At 44.7% G+C, this 19,431-nt stretch overlaps 1 protein-coding gene across 10 annotated transcripts in view; it reads left to right on the top strand.

Moving 5' to 3' along the window:
* The window catches only part of LOC143905953 (FERM, ARHGEF and pleckstrin domain-containing protein 1), a 36,921-nt gene that overhangs the window by 4,518 nt on the left and 12,972 nt on the right, over window positions 1-19,431 (top strand). For 5 of the 10 annotated variants that reach the window (XM_077421680.1, XM_077421758.1, XM_077421907.1 and 2 more), the window contains exons 4-11: window positions 19-241; window positions 389-512; window positions 599-686; window positions 792-947; window positions 1,088-1,248; window positions 1,633-1,707; window positions 3,398-3,540; window positions 4,441-19,382. In XM_077421680.1, the coding sequence (XP_077277806.1) occupies window positions 19-241; window positions 389-512; window positions 599-686; window positions 792-947; window positions 1,088-1,248; window positions 1,633-1,707; window positions 3,398-3,540; window positions 4,441-13,064 (9,594 nt within the window). In that variant the 3' untranslated portion in view covers window positions 13,065-19,382. Of the gene's footprint in view, window positions 1-18; window positions 242-388; window positions 513-598; window positions 687-791; window positions 948-1,087; window positions 1,249-1,632; window positions 1,712-3,397; window positions 3,541-4,440; window positions 19,383-19,431 lie in introns of those variants that run through there. The other 5 variants (XM_077422074.1, XM_077422241.1, XM_077422330.1 and 2 more) reach the window with 3 other exon arrangements.

Genomic DNA, 19,431 nt, shown 5'->3' with positions numbered 1-19,431 from the left:
AAATTTTGACATTTACAGTATTGGTTGGATTTGGAGAAGCCAGTGTGCAGACAAGTTGGTTTGTCTCTTATTGATCCGCTACTGAGGTTCTGTGTTAAATTTTATACGCCAGATCCTGCACAGCTTGAAGAAGAGTTTACACGATATTTATTCTGTCAACAAATCAAACGGGATTTAGCTCAAGGTTTACTGCAATGCAATGATAACACAGCAGCATTGATGGCTAGTTATATTGTTCAAGGTAATTGTAATGTTGTTTCTGTTGCTATTAATTTTAAGTCTAAGCCTAACACGGCCTAACAAATTAACACGTTAATTGTTTTTCAATATGTTTTGATTTTGTTCCGTTGTTTAATAAAAATATTTCCATCTGTTTTCTTATTTGTAGCGGAATGTGGGGATTATGTGATAGAAGACTATCCAGATCATACGTATTTATCAACATTCAAGTTTGTGCCTCATCAGGATCAAGAGTTGGAACGACGTATTATGGAGAATCACAAGAAACATGCGTAAGAACTATATATCATACTTCATTAGACGAGTAATTTTCTATTAATGTCGGGCATACGTGCATATATCATTTTAATGTTAATAGGGGTCAATCTCCTGCGGAGGCAGATCTCAATCTCTTAGAAACAGCTCGACGTTGCGAATTGTATGGAATGAAAATGCATCCAGCTAAGGTAGGCGATATTAAAAGATTTGTTCTCTTATCTCATATATCTGGCATTACAAATCTTGTGTAGCTATATAAAATATCTTTATATTTTTGTTTCTTTTTATACTAGGATCATGAAAATGTTCCACTAAATCTCGCAGTGGCGCATATGGGTATTGTAGTCTTTCAAAATTATACTAAGATAAATACATTTAGTTGGGCCAAAATCAGAAAAATCAGTTTCAAACGAAAACGTTTTTTAATCAAATTACATCCCGAGGGTTATGTGAGTATTTAAAATATCTTTAGCACTTGAAATCTTGCAAACAATTATTTTTGCATTAAATAAAGTATTAATTAATGAGCATTTAAATATAACATATTTTTGATGATCACGTATTCATGTAACTTTTTTCTTATCTATAGGGGTATTATAAGGATACAGTCGAATTTTTCTTTGAGGGACGTAATGAGTGTAAAAACTTTTGGAAAAAGTGTGTAGAAAACCATGGCTTCTTCCGTTGCTCTGTAGTTAAGAGAGTCGTAAGGCAGAAAACTAGAGTGCTTAGCCGTGGATCGTCGTTTAGGTATGTCAAATTATCTGCAAGAATGTTACTATATTTATTAAAGAAAGTTAACGTCTAATTTTCACGTTTTTAAATATATATTAGAGACAAATGTCTTATATATTTGAAAATATTATGTTAAAAAATTGTGATTGTACATAAACTTCAAAAAAAAAATATATAGTACTTTAATCTGTAGAGGACGGGAAGTCTATTTTTAGGCTCCACGGGGGTCGCTTATTTTTCGTAGTATAACACTTTAGCACATGTATGGAAGTTATAAATAAAAATCATACAAAGTCATGAAAAAACTTGCCCGTTTTCTAAAGGTTAAATTCGGATAATTGTAATATCAAGATATATATATATATATCTCTACATTGTTGTGTATTTATATATCACCAGGTATAGCGGCAAAACCCAGAAACAAATTGTTGAATTTGTTCGAGATAATTACGTGAAGAGGCAGACATTTCAAAGGTAAGTTTCTCTAAAAAATCGAGGAGTTGTTGAATAATTAAAAGAGTTATTGGATACCCATGTAATACGTAGGTAGTGCATGCAGACCACGTACTGTTCTCCTAATGTTGATTCGTACCATTGAGATTTTTATTAACAAACGCACCAAAACTTGTGAGTAAGATAGGAGGTGGCACGGTCTTGCTTTTACCGGGATACAAGTCGATTATTCGTATGTGTATATTAAAAACGTTTCCAATTTCTATAGCGGAAACTGTTTTATCATATCCATTTTTATATTTCCGTTTGTCAGTGTTGCCTGCTCGGACAGGGGTGGCGGGGAGTCAGGCTCACCATCAGGCACGATAAACCCGAATGATGAGTGTACCCTCTCTCAATAGCGTGATCACTAATTATTTATATTGTTGTATCTAATAATACACAGCAAAGTACTACATTTCACTGCCCTAACAGTTATATCCAACAAGATATTTGTCCATAGCAGTAGATTGTTCTCTAAAATAGAAGATAGTCTATTATATGATACAGTTGAAGAAACAAAATAAGCTGTTCTTGTATATACCGCCGGCAGATATTCATTTGCTGTGCGATATCGATGCACGGTTGAGAAACGCCTTTATACATTGAAACATTAATTGATGTAAAAATATTAATATAAAATACGCGTAACATTAAATTTGCTTATAAACAAGTTAGAATCGTTCATACATTACTACATATCAGACTCGCTAAAAAATATCTCTGTGCATTAAGACGATTCTAAATATTTTTATATTTTATCTCTTCGAGACTTTTTTTCATCTCGAGAGCAATAATTGTGAAATAATCTACATGAATCTTTGATTATCCGTGAACAATTATACACAATTATAAAAGTTGAATGCATTGAAGTCTAAATATGACATTAGGTATATTTATTTTAAAAGTGCACATTTTTTTGTATTTATTTGTGCTTTGGAACACGCAAGATATTCCTCTTGTGTTTCGTATAATTACTGCACGTATGGCTATTTGCGAACGCGCGAATAAAGATTTCTATATTAATTAATGTTTCTATAAAGTATATTTCATATGGCATTTTTGAGAGCAGGACAGCCTCTTTTTACAATTTCAAATTCTATTGAAAATAATGGCTGTCTTTTCACTATTCCCAAATTCAATGGCAATGCACAATTCTCCGTTGCACTCGCGACATGTTACACAGTCCGTGATGATTTACTAATTTTATATATACTTATTTATTAAGTATAATTAGTAAATATATATATGTATATACATAGTTAGCTGCACATTTGTTAATTTTATAAGTGACATTTTTATCTTGTTATATTGTATAATTAAAAATATAAAAGCTAGCTCTACGCGTGTCGACAATAACATACTACATTGCAGTGAAAAATCGTTTAACGGCAGTATTGACCGTGTATCGTATCAGAAGTAATCTACTTTTGTTTATCGCATCGTATTTTAAGCTGTGGATTGGTAGGAAAATCAATATCATCTGCATAATTCCTTGCATCGTAGCGTCGAGTTAGTCGAGAAGCGTTCTTTTTTTTTTCTTTTCTTTTTTCTTACTAACGATCGTTGACAATAACGAAAGAAAGAAAGAAGGGATAAGCTAGTTCCAAACACAGGCTTGGCATTTGACAGCCTAAGTCTGATGCTGAACTTGACTCTCTCTTGCTCGCAGGTCCAATTCGTTCCGGCAGACTAGCGGTGGTAGGGCATTGCAGGGCTCGGAGGGGGGAGGCTATCGTGGGGCCACTCCAAGCAGCTCCCTTATGGGCAGCTCCAGCATCTCTGCCCACCCCCTCCTGCCCCTCGGCGATCCTGGTATGTACCATGACCGACACCAACCTCCACACAACAAACGCTTTATTTTTAATTTCTCCGCCCTTTGGTTCTCTATTTCTGTCCACCTGTTTCTAGCCTCATTTCTTTTCACCGTATCATAACTAAAGTATTGTAATAGTAGAGTAGAATAGCGTATATCTTAAATAGATTGTTTTTAAACGGACGTTTTGTGCTTAAAGTTTATTATGTTCATAAAAATCATGTGTGTGTGCGTGTATGTGCGCGCGTGCAAGCGCAAGCGCGCGTGTATGTAAAAATTATAACGTAAGAAAATGTCAATTATATATATTTGTGATTATAATTATGATTATATATCGTTGACGCATTGAAAGGATTTCCGAAATGTACATATGTATAGTTAGGGCTTGAAATTGAAAAGATTATTTTGAGATTACATTAATTGTACATAAAGAATTAAATAATTAAATATCAATTAGCTTTTGATATTTTGAAAAGTAATATTAACAGTTTTGAAAAGAAATACGAAATATATATAAAGTTTATATCAATACACGATTAACAGATGATAATATATTATTTGGTGTATACTGATTATTGTAGTAGAATAATATAATAATATTATTGATTACTATATCAGAATAATATAAAACCGTGACAACTAGTTTACTCCTAATATTGTGTATTAATTTACTAACATTCCTTTATGTTATTCAAAGTATGAAAAGAAGCAAGTGTCGTGCGTGTACACGCGTGACAAATTCATTTTCGCAGTAGTTATTTCGCTAATTAAATATTCATTAGAATAATTAACACGGCAGAGAGGCGTGATCGCACAAGAGTCACATATAAAAATTTTATAATATTACACAGGGATGTTAGACGAAAGAGGATTTATGTCACGCGATACGATTTTTCCAGCCCTGGCAACCCCAGCTCTGTCTCTGTCATGCGGTTCGATGACACTGGATTCTCCGACGACTGTGACGAGTGCCTCGATGGGAGGGACGATTCACCGTCGAGAAGACACAGCTACATCGTTTCGGACGCTTACCTCTATCGACGTCCATTCGCCAGCCACCCCCAGCCAGGTCCCAGCACAGCGGCAGACACTTGCTACCAGCCAGCAACGGATTTCATCAACAGGTCGTATCAGCCCCTCTAACAGCAGTCCCCCAGAATTCCCACCACCACGACCTCTGCCCAGATACCCTTGGCAACGGTCGGCTAGTTGTCGCGAGTTGTACGCTTCTAGTTTCGAGGACTCCGGTAAGGCGCGGCCGCGGGACGACAAGGTCACCGCGGACCTTCCGTTAAATCCATTTCAATTAGCCTCCCAGGGTGAGCTAGATAACCCCGTAACACGTTACGACGAGAGTAATCGTTCGTATAGCGCCGCTAGTTCGAAATTACCTTCCCTAGATCACGATTCTGTCCCCGAGCGTGTCTACAGCAGTTCCTACCCGGGAACGTCGTCGTTGTCTACCGAATCGGGCCATGAGGAATCGGGTCCCGCTGGAGATCTGTCGCACGACGATCTCTCACACGATTCTTACGAGCTTTTAGAACGCGAGCATGAATTCGAATATCCGGAATCGTATTCTAGTCCGCATGACGAGCACGAACCAATATCCGATCAGAGCGACGAGGGAATCGAGCACGAGATGTTCCAAATGGACTCGGAAACCGATTCCTTCGTCAAGCACAGATCGTTAAAACCTTCGGAGAAACAAAAATACAGATCCGCGTTCACTGATCTCAAGAACTCTAAAACTAAGTCCATCGATCGGTACTCAGCTGTATCCAAGGCGAACGACGATTTTGTGATCACCGAATCTAGGATACAACGAACGGGTACTCAGATAGAACGCAAGTTTGAAACGAGACACGCCAATTCCATGGAACAACCGTCTAAGACGGCTATTCCGCATCAGGACTCCGCCAGAAAAGATCCCGTGGTGATGCAGGTGCAGAAGCAAAAGGTTTCTGTTCTGAATGAGTTAAAGAACTTAAAGCCAAAGTACAAGATCACTCACGTAGACTCGGAGGTCTTGCGAGACGAGGGTATTATGCGTCCGAAATCGCGAATAGACGACGATCTAAGCCCGGTTGACGGAAACAAAACGGTAGATTATAACGCGAGAGGTAGGACGACCAGGGCGCGCAGTATCGCCAGCCTAGACGATCATCCGCGGTTGTACGTCGAGACGGGTAGTCTAGGTCGGGGGCATAAGTCTAGGGATAGAAAATCGAGAGATTCTGACGTCAAGGTCGAGAAAGTCTTGTCGAAGGAGCGTAGAAGCGTTGAGAGGGAGGAGCGAAAGCGGGATCACTCGAGGCGAATAGACAAGAGCGATTCGCGAGAACGTCGTTCGGTGGATCGGCTCGATTCGCGCGAGCGGAGATCGGACAGTCGCGGCCGTCGCAGTATAGACCGGATCGATATGCGCGAGCTACGTAGAAGCATCGAGCGGCTCGACGTGCGCGAGAGGAGTTACGAGCATCTAGACTCGAAAGAGAAGAGTGCCTTTTATTACAATGATTTCTATGAATCGCGCGGTAAGAGCGTCGATCGTTTAGACTCTCAAGGGCTGCGCAGCAGCATGGAGCATCTAAAGAGTCCCAAGGAGAGGAGCAATCATCGGCATTCGGAGCGCCGGGAGCGGAGTATCGAGCGGATCGATTCTCGGGAAGCGAGGAAGAACAGAGCCGCATCTATCGACTACGATCGGCATACTTTAGAACGATACGATTCCGACAACAGAAGTCCGTTCGAGCGGTTGACTCCGAAAGAACAACGAAGGATGAGCGTGGACAGACTCGATTCTCAAAAGTTCGACTTCGATCCGCGAGCGATCGAACGTTTGAAATTCTTAGAGCGCTATGAACAAAGGGAACAACGAACTCATGAGAAAAAGATCGAATCGAGGAGCGCCGAGCGTAAGAGCCTGGAGAAACTGGACTCGCGTGAGCGAAAATACTTGGGACGTTTGGAGTCGCGGGAGGGAAGGAGTCTCGAGTGCCTGGACTTTGACAGCGTAGAACGTAGGAAGAATATCGAGAGAATGGAGCATAAGGATCAGAAGAAAAGTAGGAGCAAGTCCGAGAAAGCCAAGTCGGAAGAGAAACCGCGTGAACGCGACGACTGGAGAAGTTTGGAGAAAGCGCGAAAGGATGACGAGAGACGGGAGCGCGAACGACAGGCGAAATTGTCTATCGAATCCCGTACGGAAACAGTTATCGGCGTCCCGCACGAGATGGAGAATTTGAAGTCGAAAACCGTATTCTCCGAGTACGAGCCGAAGGTTGTTGGCGGCGTTGTGCTAGGTTTCGAGGAGACCGCGTTGCCCGGACACGTGCCGGTGGAGCGTACGAAGAGCGATCCGAATCCGGCGCGGCAAAGACTGGGATCCAACAGCAAGCGGCACATACTGATGCATCAGAAATCCATAGACCTGACACCAGCCGACTCCGGCGACGAGGAACCGTTCTCGGAGAGTGCGGCGATGCAAAAAACCAACGTCGATATCCCGTACACGTTGCACAAAAGGCACGTCATGAACGGCACGGCGTCCGACGAAAAATCCGAGTCGGATAGCAGCAAAACTTCGAAGAATGTCAAGAGTCTCGCCAAGGATTTACCGAAGTTACCGCTGAAGATGGTAACGGATCTCCCGTATTTCGATCTGACCAAGCTTTCTTCGATAGACAAGGCCGGTAATAAACTATCTCCGGATAAATCGAAGAGCGGCGCGGTTACCGCCGCAAGACCGAAATCGATATTAAGCCCTTCGGATAAGCCGAAGAGTATTCTGAGTCCAACATCGAAACTCTCACCCACTGATCTGAAGAGCATCGTTTGCAGTTTGTCGCCTATTAAGAAGAGCCCCTCGAAAACGAAGACCCATTCTCCTGAGAAATTCTCGCCAAAGGGCGGCTCGTTAGATAGGAACAGAGCCGAAGTTATCATCGAGGATTACACGTGCAAGAAGTCCTCGAGCTTGGACAAGAAACCTTCGAAATTGTCGCCAGTGGAGCCGAATGTCACCATTATCTCGGCCATCGAAAAACGCTCGCCTAAAAAATCGCCGACTGATTCTAGCGTGACTATCGTCTCTGTGATACAGAAGAAGAAATCTGTCGACGGAGCGCCCAGAAGTCCCACTAATGTTGCGAAAACAGCGGACGCTAAAATAAAAGCTGCCCTGAATTTTGCCGATATCGTTGGCATGGAAATGAAGCAGAATTTAGAACGCAAGGCAAAAATAGAGATAGATAGTCTAAAAGCACCGGACGATAGTTTAGAGAAGCAAGATAGCATTGAGAAGATACCATTACCTGAAATTCCTCCTAGCGGACAGGCTGAAGAGAGAACGATAGGTGACCAAATCAGAAACGTCGAACAAACGGTGAAGGAACGGGACCGTTCCCCGAAACGAGCCGTCGACGAGTTGTCGGACGATGATCAAAAGAGAGAGAACGTACAGTCTGTAATAGCTCAAGTTCACATACCGGCTACAATGGAAATCAAATCAGAGAAACCACCGATTCCGGAAAAACCGAAGACATTAGAGAAGCCAAGTATTCCCGAAAAAACGAAACGTATTTTGGAGAGAATAGAATCGAAATTTTCGGAAGTTAGTAAAAATTCCGCTACAAGGATATCGAGGCCGAAGATCATTGATACAGGATTTGATGATTTTGTGGATCCAGTCGCCGATTTGCCTTTGGACGAAGTGCCTGTGAAACCTACTTTAGAATTGGATAGTCTTAAAGTTCCTGAGTTCGTTCCTTTTCTGCTGAGACCGCACGCGGAACCGATAAGATCGAAGTCTTTATCGCTGGCGGAAGAGAAGGCTCCGATCGATACCTTGCTCTCACCGGAAGTCGAGAATAAACACTTCGTGCAAGATGTCTCTCCAAAGAGGGTGAAGAAGGTGAAGTCCGAGCCGAAAAAAGATTTCAAAAAACAATCGAAATCATTAGAAGGCGACAAACCACCATTAAAAAAGAGCGCATCGAAGGAGTCACGTTCGCCATCGGCGAGTACAAAAATTGACAAATCCAAATTAAAGCTCGGCGAGATGCCACAGGAGATCATAATAATAGATTCGACTGATGTGGCGCCGGAAATAAGCATTGTACAGAAGGGCAGATCGAAATCTGTAACCAGATTACCCGACAAGCCGTTTTCAACGTCGAAGGATGAGAAGGAAGAAACGAAGAGTACTCGCGCAAAATCCGCATCCGTCGACGACGAGCTGATTAAAGGCGCGATAAAGTCCGAGAAGTCAAGACCGAAATCGTTGGGAATATCGAAGAGCTTGGGAAGTACGGAGAAGAAAGATTCAGTAGAGAAAATCTCACCGAAGAGACTCAAAGCTGCCGCCAAAGCAGCCGTCGAAGGCAAATCTGCTGCGGCTAAGGACGCAGCGTCGAAACAGGACTCGAAAACGGTACGCGGAAAAGTGGCCTTGAAAGTGGAGGCGACTAGTGATGAAACTGCTGCTGAATCGAAGCAGCCTAAACAGGAAAAGGAAAAGTCGTGTGTTAAACCTGACGTGGTGATTGATCAGCCAATGGATACTAAACGAGCCGTAACAGTCGACGAGTCCAAGGGAGCAGTCAAGGAATCAGGTAAAGAGTCAGGTAAAGAGCCAGGCAAGGAACCAACGAAGGACAGCGTAAAGAAAACGGCACTTGCTCAGGACTTAACCGAATCTCCCTTGGTCTTACGTAAACCGGGACAGACGCCGATACTGTTCGCTCGCGCGCGTCTTGGTCTTTCAGAAGGTAGCGGAATTGGCGCTCTTCAGCGTCAAGGTGCGACGCAGTCGCCTACTGCTCAGCGGCGCGCGAAATCTCTGGACGCCGCGGTGATCTCCGTGCACAGACTACCACCGGCGAACGCGTTCTCCAGCAAGGATGACACAGTGGACGTGTCGGAGACATTGGAGGATCAAGAGAACGCCGCCGAAGAGGCTGCTCAAGGCGCGAGCACGGTATCGAAGGTGCTTTCGGTCCAGATGGAGGCCTCTCCGAATCACAAATCCGACAGTACCGACCACACGACCATACCGGAGATATGCACGGATTCTTTGTCCGTTACTGAGACCTCGGGACAGTATCTAGAGTCGCCGCTGACAGAATGTAACGAGATTGTCCCTGGCGCCGATTCGATAGTCTACGAACAGGGACAAGAGAATGACCGAATTCCGTTTGTGAGTTCCATTAACGAAACGCAAACGCCGAAAGTCACAGAGAGCGCTAAAATAGAAGAAGCGACAAAATTCATCGATCAAAGTTCTACAGATTCCGGTGCTGAGCAGAAAGTTTCTGAGGAGAGTTTCGATGCGAGAGCTGGTACGTCAAGAGATGCTCAATTGGATCAAGATCAATCGGCAGTCTCTACGATTTTCGTGAAGAGCGCTAGCACGGAAGTCGTCTGTAAACAGAAACAGACAGAATCGCCGAGCGAAGTTTCCGATAGCGAGACTGCATCAACGAAATCTCCTTCTCGCCCACATGATTTTCGTGTCGATGATTCGAGAAGTCCGTCTGAGAGAGATGATGTACCTGACGTAACCATAAGCGCGGCTCGAGAGAATGACATGTTCTTCTTGCACTGTTACGATCAGGACGATCCTCCAGATATGGTCAAGTCGCCGATACAAATATCCATCGAAGAGTGTTCCGACGACGACGTGAATCCGGAGGAGGAAGAAGAAGAGATAGCGGAAGTGCGAGTGGAAATCGACGAGCGAGAAGAAGAGGAAAGTCACAAGCGGCTGGATTCTCTCGATACGAGCGAGGATACTCTCGACGCGCTCGATACGCAAGTACAGACGCGAGGCGTGGACAGCGAACTAAGTTCACCGGACTACGGTGTCGATAAGATAGACGAGAAGACATTGGTCGAAGTCGAGTTGACACCAGAATATCTAGAGATGAAAAGAGAAGATGAAGAAACGGCGGAAGAATTGCCGGAAGATGAACCGGCCAGAGAGGCTGCGGAAATCGCGGACAGCAATCGTCTCTCCATCGATAAGAAACTTAGACTAAGCACCGAACGCTCGAGAAGTGAGGAGACCAACACCTGGACACCGGACAGAGAAGACCCGGACTCCAGTTCGTGTTCCATCGCCCGGCCGCTAGGGATCGGCCAGATACAACCCATAATAGACCGTCGGGAGATCGCCATGATGGAAAGCGCCCGAGACAGCGGTTCTATGGACGACGACAACAGCAGTGGCTCGCAACATCCTCCGAAGCAGGAAATGAGCGTCACGTGGAAATCATTCCCCCAAGGAAGCTCCGGTAGTTCCAGTCTCGAGGACGGCTGGGTGCCTCAGGACGAGAACAACGTGCAGCGTGAATCGCAGTCTGAAGACAGCAACGGTCAGAACGAAGACAGTTATCAAGAGGACTTAGCGGACTTTCCTGGCACCTTTATCATTGGTCCCGAAATATTAGCCAACTACGGCGCATTTTCGCTTTCGCGCACGTTGTCGAGAATATCCGAACGATCGACAACGTCGGAACAAGACAGAAGCGACTTGGAGGATTCCTTTAAGCCCAGCTCGAGGTCACCGAGCCTCGACGACGAGTCTTTGATGTCGAGCGATCATCAGCCGTCTCTATCATCGGATCCTCCGTCCGGTACGGCGTTACCATCCGTTTCCGACGATCGCAGGACCTCTTCCGAGCTACCAGACATCCCCATCGACGTGGTTGGCGCGCACGAGGATGACACGAAGTCGCCGCGAACGACCAGGCGTTCGCGATTGCAATTGCAAAGTTCCGAGGACTGGCCGTCGCCGCCCAGTTCACCCGTTTTTGAAACACCGATAGTGAGTCACGTGGAGACATTCTACATGGAAATCAAACCGGAGGAAGCCGTCAAGGTGACCGTTACGGACAGCACGGACACGCCCGTCCATGCGGACCAAGACAGCGACTCCAGCGACGAGAACAGGACGTTGCACGACGATTTGCATTCGACCCTTTTGGAGGACGGGCAAAGCTCGACGTCCGCAACGACGGCCGACGGCACGGTCAAGATCGCAGTAAAACCGAAGTCGAATTCGTACATAACCGGGTCGTCACACAGTGAAGACACGTCGATGGGCCTGTCTATGTCCGAGTGGTCCAGCTCGAATAACACCGTGCGCCAGTTTTGCCAGTACTCCGGCACAAAGTCTGACGATAATTCGCTGGCGGAGCTCGGCGCCTCAATCTCGGACTGGTCGGGTAGTACGACGGTGATACCGCAACAGTACTACGCCACGACGGCTGCGGACAAGAGTCAGAGCGACACCACGACGTCCGAGAGGAGCGCGACCAGCATGAGACCGAACTCCAAGTGCCAGTCCGCTGACACTTCTTCCCTTCCGTCTCCACCGTCCCCGTCTTCGCTGCCGTTACCCATGTCGCCACCACTGCCTTCTCCACCCGCGACAGCTACCGCCTCGTTTCTTCACGAGGACGAAGCCGCCGGTTCCGCGATCGAACAGCACGAGACTTTGCAGACCGAGACGCCCGTCAAGGATGACGACGACCTACGTCAATCTCGAACACAGGATGACGAGTTCGATGAGGCGCGGCGATTTATCGAGAACCAGTTTGACGAGCACCATCGCCTACGCCGATACGACGACGAGCAGCAAGGGGCTTATCCCCAGGAATTTACCGACATCTCGCCGCCTCGCATCACTTTTCGAAACGAGTACGACGAAGCCATCGACGACGATGACTTCCAAATGGTCCCGGATGAAGATACACTCTGCGTTGACGACACGACGTTGCCGATCCCCGAGGAGGACGAGGAGGATCAGTTGTACGACAACGTGCCCGCAATGAAGTATTCCAGTAGCGACAAAGTGCGGATGGAGGTTCGCCGCGGGGACAGTTCGGAAGATATGCACGAGAAGTACGCCGATCTAACCTTACAAGCGCGAGTAGCGGACGACGATTGGTTGTCCGAGGAACGAAGAGATGTCCCGGAACGGGAGAAACCGTCGACGAGGTCGCCGAGCAAGTTTGATCGCGGCTTCTCGGAGCCGAGTCCGCACGAGGCGGGCAGACATCAGGGCACGCGGTCCACCGTGCGGCCCGTGATGGTGCCGATCCGAGCGAAGTCGACCCCGTACTACTCCACGACGAGTCTGAGCGGCGAGTCGACCACGTCGAGCCCGCCTATGCCGATCAGAACGCAGATCAGAACGAAGACGATGCCTTCCTCGTCCAACCGCAGCCCGCAGAGCGAGGGCGACACGTCCTCGAGCATGGACAGCCCGGCGCACACGCCCGATCGGGGTCAGCGGGCCTTCCGCCGGAAGCGACAGCAGAACGCCAAGAGGCGACACCGCGTGGTGGTCGATCTCGAGGTCAAGGACGGCCACATAGTGTCCAGCACCGATTCCAGCTTCGACGTGGCGAACATTCCGCCGCCGCTGCTGACGGAGGGCCAGAGTCTGGACGTGGAGGACGACGAAGACGACGAGATGTCCGAGACGAAGGACGAGCGTCGGCGGCAGCAGCGTTGACGCAGCGTCGACGAGCGACGCTAAGTATAGAATTGAGCGCGATCGATTGCGCTCACCCGGGCTCAAACTAGCAGGATTTGCAAAGTTCGTGTGGAATTGAACGCACCTTAGAATTGACAGACTTCGTGGTCGTGCGTTGGCACTCTCGACTATCACGCAAACCAAGATCAAATGGGGAACGGATCTCGCGAACGAATCGACGACTTAGCCTAGCCTTCCGCGATCTTGACGACGACGATTCAACGACCACGACTTGCCTGGCAATATATCGCGCCGAGTGGCAATCGTGAATCGGGAGTTATACGGGTATGAACGACGACGAGGGTACCAACGGCGACGAAAACTGGACAGACGAGACAAAGAGGACGTCCGTCGTTCCGGGCTGGAACGCCCGAGGCTGAATGATCAAAAGCTGCGCGAGGAATGTAGCATAATTATCGTTAGGGATACAGATACGGTTTGTTACGCGTTTTAGAGACCCGGTTTACTTTGATATTACGATAGAACCCCTCTGGTCCCCGTTCCTTCGTAGAGATGAATATATTTTAGCGAGTAATATTCATGCATAACACGCGGTAAGCGAGGAGTATCTTAACTTATCGCGATCGACGTGCCCGCGCGCGACTCGGAGAACGACAACCATTACGCGCGACGCACGTTGTATCCTAATAATTAATAATGTTAATAAGGCATAGAAATCGAAGGAGCGACGTAGGATTTTCGAAGATAATTGTGACTCCAGGAAAACGAGCCGCGTCATCACGATTATCATTTTTAACCCTTTAATCAGCCCGTACTCTCGTTTCGTTTCTCGCACGAGATACCTCCGACATTGCTAGGGGAAATTGTGCGAGTATTTTGAACGAATAACGTAACAATCTTTTTTTTCTCCTACAAAATTCAACGTAGCTTTGTTATACAATTATAACTAGCACGGCAACGTAATCGTGCAACACGGTACAACAACGTTAAAGGGTTAAAATAGCGTTAAATCACGGCGTCACAAATGTTATACGACGTTTTACACGGTCGTGCAACCTTGAATTCATCCAGGATCCAGGACAATCAATCGCGAGCGGCGGGTCGCTCGAGACGGCGATCCCCTCGAGGGGGAAACGAGGGAAACGAAACGCGGAATTACGTAAGGTTGTCCGGGGCCGATTGTTTCCATTGTTCGAATTGAATTCCGAACAGCAACGACAACGCGGATCCCTATATGGGCTATATGATTTCGCCGCGGTTTGCTTCGCGCACGCGAATTAAAAAGGAGGAGTAAAAGTTGCTCAACGTAGATACGTAAAACGTGGTGCACCGCGCTTCTAATGGCAGGTGCATCCCCTGATATATCCTCCGCGTATGGAATTACCCTCGACGAGTGAGAGGAGCACCTGTTACTCGTTAATAGACGTTGGCTCTATGGACCAACCGAGTAGTAGTCGCTAAGCTCTCTGATTTTAAGTGGGAACCTTAAGCGTCGTCTAATCATTAATCCGCGAGACTTATTCGCCTAGCGACAAACACATCCGCGAGATCAGGCCGGGAGATCTATGCCCCGTATTAAGATTGTTACTGGGCGACTTGTTATTTACCGCCGATACTTATTGCGAGAGGAAGATCGCAGGTGTTTCAGCTGTTTTCGGAGGAGTTTGATTCTTCCTGTTTTTCTTTCTCTTCTTTTCCTTCGTTCGTTCAGTAAAATTTCTATTTGAAGCTAATACGACTGGTACACGTGTATACTTTTATCGCTCGCAATTATTCGTTACCCGTAGATCGGTGGTTTTGAGATAGAAAGAGAGAGAGAGAGAGAGAGAGAGAGAGGGAGGGAGAGAGAGAGAGAGAGAGAGAGAGAGAGAGAGAGAGAGAGAGAGAGAGAGAGAGAGAGAGAGAGAAATCGGCTTTACAGCAAGCAAATTTACGGGAGGTGGCTGCTTCCCGATGAAAGAAACGTGCGGTTTGAAAAGCTTTAGGAAGGAGTCCGACTCGCGAGCGAAGCAATAGAAAGTCCCATTTGGATTTCTCATTGGCTTGTATTGTGCCTAGTTTTTTATACCATGTTCGTCGTGTGCGCAATTTAGTACGAGGCGAACGAATTCGACGCGTTTTATGCGCGCACGTGCGCGTGCGTATTTTTAAATAGGTAAAATGGGTAAAATATACGTAAGCGTACCGAGTTATGCGATTGAGAGAACGAGTAACGCTTGTTACTGAGTGCACACGATGTGTTTCCGGGATAACGATTTCACAGTTGCAAATTTACAATTGAACGCGGCATCGTCAGAAGCGCGACTTTGCTTATTTTTCTCGGATCGATGTAAGAAATCCTCGAATCGCGGTTGCTGCCGTCTTAACTTTACGTAGTAAAGTTGTCGACGCCCTTGTTTGCTGTTTAGTACTTTCATATATATATTTTATACTTTAATTTAGATATCTTTATAGTTTAATTTAAATCTTTATATTTTATACAAGTTAGTTTTTATATCGAATACAATTTCTCTTGCGTTTTATAGGTGCATATATTTATTAAACGAAATATCGAGTTACGAATCTTTAAAATGTTAGGTGCAATACTTACAGAGGTGTCACATTCTTAAAGATGAAAATAGGTAAAAATAGATCACACAAATGGAACAGCAGGGTTGATAATTAATACGGAACTAATTAGCTTTCCCGTTATAGAGCGCGATTATTTAAATGGCTTAGAACATTAGTTTAATTTCAAAGGCTTGTTAAAGTATACCTGAAAAGAAGTATCTTTGGATAGATTTCCGGTAAATACAATTAATTGCAGCAATAATTCGTCAATAATTCGGGAATCGCAGCATTCCTGATAACGAGGCGAGATCGTTATCTGTATTGTCGGTATATCTGGGATTCTCGCAATACATATCGTCGTTATTATACACGGATACATTAAAATCGTTACTCGATGATCGTGTATTACGACGAGAGGGATACACAGCGGGAAGATACGCGTGACGCAAAGGGATGACTGCTGAGTGCCGATAAACGATGGCGTGCCGTCATCTTGTTTGACGAAATTCTCTCAGTTTTGATATCCGCGCACGTTCCGAGCCATTATAGGCTTAAATTTGAACGAAAGATTTACTTCAGGATTACGTCAGGGTCATACCGTTGGATTTTCTGATTACACCCTGTACATGCCGTAGTTCGAGCTAGGAATGACAGTTATCCCGGGATTGCCCGAAGCGAGAACCGACGGAATGGCTGTTGCCGAATCATCCGAATAGGTCGCGGTTCCGGCAATTCCAGGATGGTCCTGATTTTGGAGCGGCACACAGAAATATGTAATGGACGGCTTATCTGAGCGCGAACGAGAAAAGTAGATCTCCGGGAAGATTTGTCTGTAAATATATCTCTATTTGGAAAGAAGCTTCCCGCGATTCACCTTCGAGAGTCGTGATCCGAAGATCGAAGATTCTTTTTTTCCCCCGTTATTTGTGCCCACGTACAGCGATATCTAGATGAATTTATTTAAAATTCACTTAAAATACGCACATACGCACATACGCATCGGTGTATGTAAATTAATGAAGCAGACAGGACCTTTGACGCGAACATTAGGACGCTAACTTAAAACTCGCATTGATAATATAATTTAACGATTATGGTCGTTATATGAATGTGCAAGGTAAAATTTTGAGCACCTTTTTTGATAAATTTACCGAAGTCATAAGAAGCAGAATTTTTGAGAAGTCACGACGCAAAAGTCACGAACGGTTAACATACGAGTCATCTCTTCGAAATATACTCGGTGCAGAGGTCATACTCGCCACATTGGTCTAGTTACGTTAATGTCTATAGTAGCACGGCCTGGGCGATTAGTCGAATAAAACCCTTTGATGCGTGATTAGTATCACTTTGATTAGTATCACGTGTCCCCATTTGTGTATGAGTATCTCTACTCGGCGGCGAATTCGATCGGGAACGCACGAATGCTATCAAACCGCAGGAAACACGGCGCAAGTTTGCCGTTTCATTACGAAAAGGAAACAATGTAACGTCACTTTTCCATCAGTTCAGTTTACTCGATCAGAAACACTTGTCTTTCTCTTTCTCTCTCTCTCTCTCTCTCTCTCTCTCTCTCTCTCTCTCTCTCTCTCTCTCTCTCTCTCTCTCTCTCTCTCTTCGCAACCTTTTCCATTTATTTGCGGTTCACTCCATCGAATTCGCCACGAGACTCATGATTTTGGTACGTCCTCCCCGTTTCTTGACTCCTGCATCTGTGCATCGTCAGATTCGGTCCTGTCATCACGTGATATCGCACCTAGAGCGATATTCATAATCCGATCTTAAATTGAAGATCATACGGTCGTTCCATTGGCTGGATGGAATCTTCAGACTGTCTGAGACCAGACTTAGCACGATCTTAAATAAAAAATCGGACTATGAATATCACCCCCTAGAGATCCTCTAATCAGAATCTGAACTTAAGAGCTACTATTTACAATTGTTATTTCTCTGTCATGTTTCTTCAACTCGCATTTTCGACTTTTGAAATTCCTATTTTTGTTAAACATAACGAATAAGTTCATACTTCAAAGGTTTTATTATAAGATTTAATTTCTCTTAATGCTATCAAACGATATAGTGTTTTTATAATAATGCTTGCACACGTATAAAAAAAATGAATAGAAAAAGAAAAATTTTTCCAATAAATTCCATGTATAAATGATACATAATTTCATATAAATTACAATTTTATCATAATAAAGCTAATTAATATCTAGTACAAATTTACAATCAAATTTTATATTCAAGCAAGTAATCAGTTGCAGTTTATGAGATACCTTTATAGTGTAATCTATATAGCTGTACAATTTAATCCACATGTTAAATTAACAATTTATTTAGTTAAATTAAATCCTTTTCTTTCTAATTTTTTTCTTGAGAAAATGATAAAATTTATTGTCCCCTTGGGGTTACAATATATACATTTTCTAATTTTTTTTTGTAATTTAATTGTTAATAAACTTTGTTGGAATTTAAAAGAAAAGAAATAATATTTAAACATTCAGAAAATCTTAGTAATTCCTTGTTGGTTTTTACTTTAATTTTTTCGTCCAAATATCTACTTGTCAAATATTGACGTACATTACGTGCGCCACTATATACAAATTAAGTTGCACATATCTTTTTCTTTTTCGCAAGATTTTTAATAAGAAATGTTGGACCGATATCAGACTTTGATTAGAGGTTTTCAATCGCACCTATATACACATATCGCACTCGTCCCTATCACGCACTTGTTGTCTCCCCCGGCCCTTCACTTGTGACTGCGCGCAAATTGTCGACTCGCTTCAGTCTTGTTTCCTGTAAAACGTACATAATATTGCCATAATTTCCCCCCGTTCATGCATATCGTGGCGGCCAATCGTACGCCCTGCGCGATCATTGACGTGTCCGCGAAAGTTTTCGCCCCGCTCGAGTTCGAAGAACCCCAAATTCGTTTCTCATCACGTCTCTCACCTAATCTCCGTAGTTACGCAACAACACGTCGTACGGTCGTGTCGCATCTAGAACGCGTAATGCACGGAGGGATCGAGAAGAGAACGACGCGGATATTTCCGTCCCCCGTACGACGCGTCGACTCGAGAATCGTAGGGAACGCCTTTTGAACAAACGTCAGAACCGAACGAGAGATAGCTCACTGGGTCTGGGACACTCTGTGCACATCAATTGAACGTGAGAAACGCCATGCGAAACGTTAAACGGAGTTACACGGAGGATACACATTTCATCTGTTACAAAAGTTCCGAGTTCACTATCAGATTGTCAAGCGTGTCGTTCGTTCGACGCGTGATAATTGAATTATCCGATTTAGAAATAGTGCCCAAGTGCCTCGAGCAGCTGCACTTGTCGATCAACTTGGAAAAAAAAGGAATGACATAGGAGGATACCGGTATTTTTAGACAGGGCGTCCTAGACCTATCGCGGAATTTCTCATTTGCAGATCCTTCCATCAAGCTTGAATTCATTTTTCCCACTCAGAAAGGTCATCGATATATTTTCGATAAAAAAAAACGACCCCTTGAAAACCTTCGGTCGTTTTATCCTTTTTGCACTCTGTGTACTTTCATGAAATTTAGTTCTCTTTTGGCATTTAAATTCTGATTGCTCAGAGAAGAATGACATTGGCAATATTGGCAAAATCGGTCCTCGTTCAACGACGAATCATTCCCGAACCGGCATATTCGCCTTTGTTTCTTCCCTTTTCTTTTTGTGGCAAAATACGTGAAAGTATCCTCAAAAGAACGGACAGATCTTTCACATCGAAGAGGGAAGCGCCGTGTTCGGCGGCTCTTTTCAATGTTGGAGAGTGTACGGGTCTCCTAAATCACGCAGTCAC

The sequence above is a fragment of the Temnothorax americanus genome, unplaced genomic scaffold, assembly GCF_048541705.1.
Source record: "Temnothorax americanus isolate GAGA-0224 unplaced genomic scaffold, ASM4854170v1 Scaffold1, whole genome shotgun sequence".
Classification (NCBI taxonomy): Eukaryota; Metazoa; Arthropoda; class Insecta; order Hymenoptera; family Formicidae; genus Temnothorax; species Temnothorax americanus.
The sequence above is the reverse complement of the archived record's forward strand: the minus strand, read 5'-3'. Positions and strand labels throughout refer to the sequence as shown.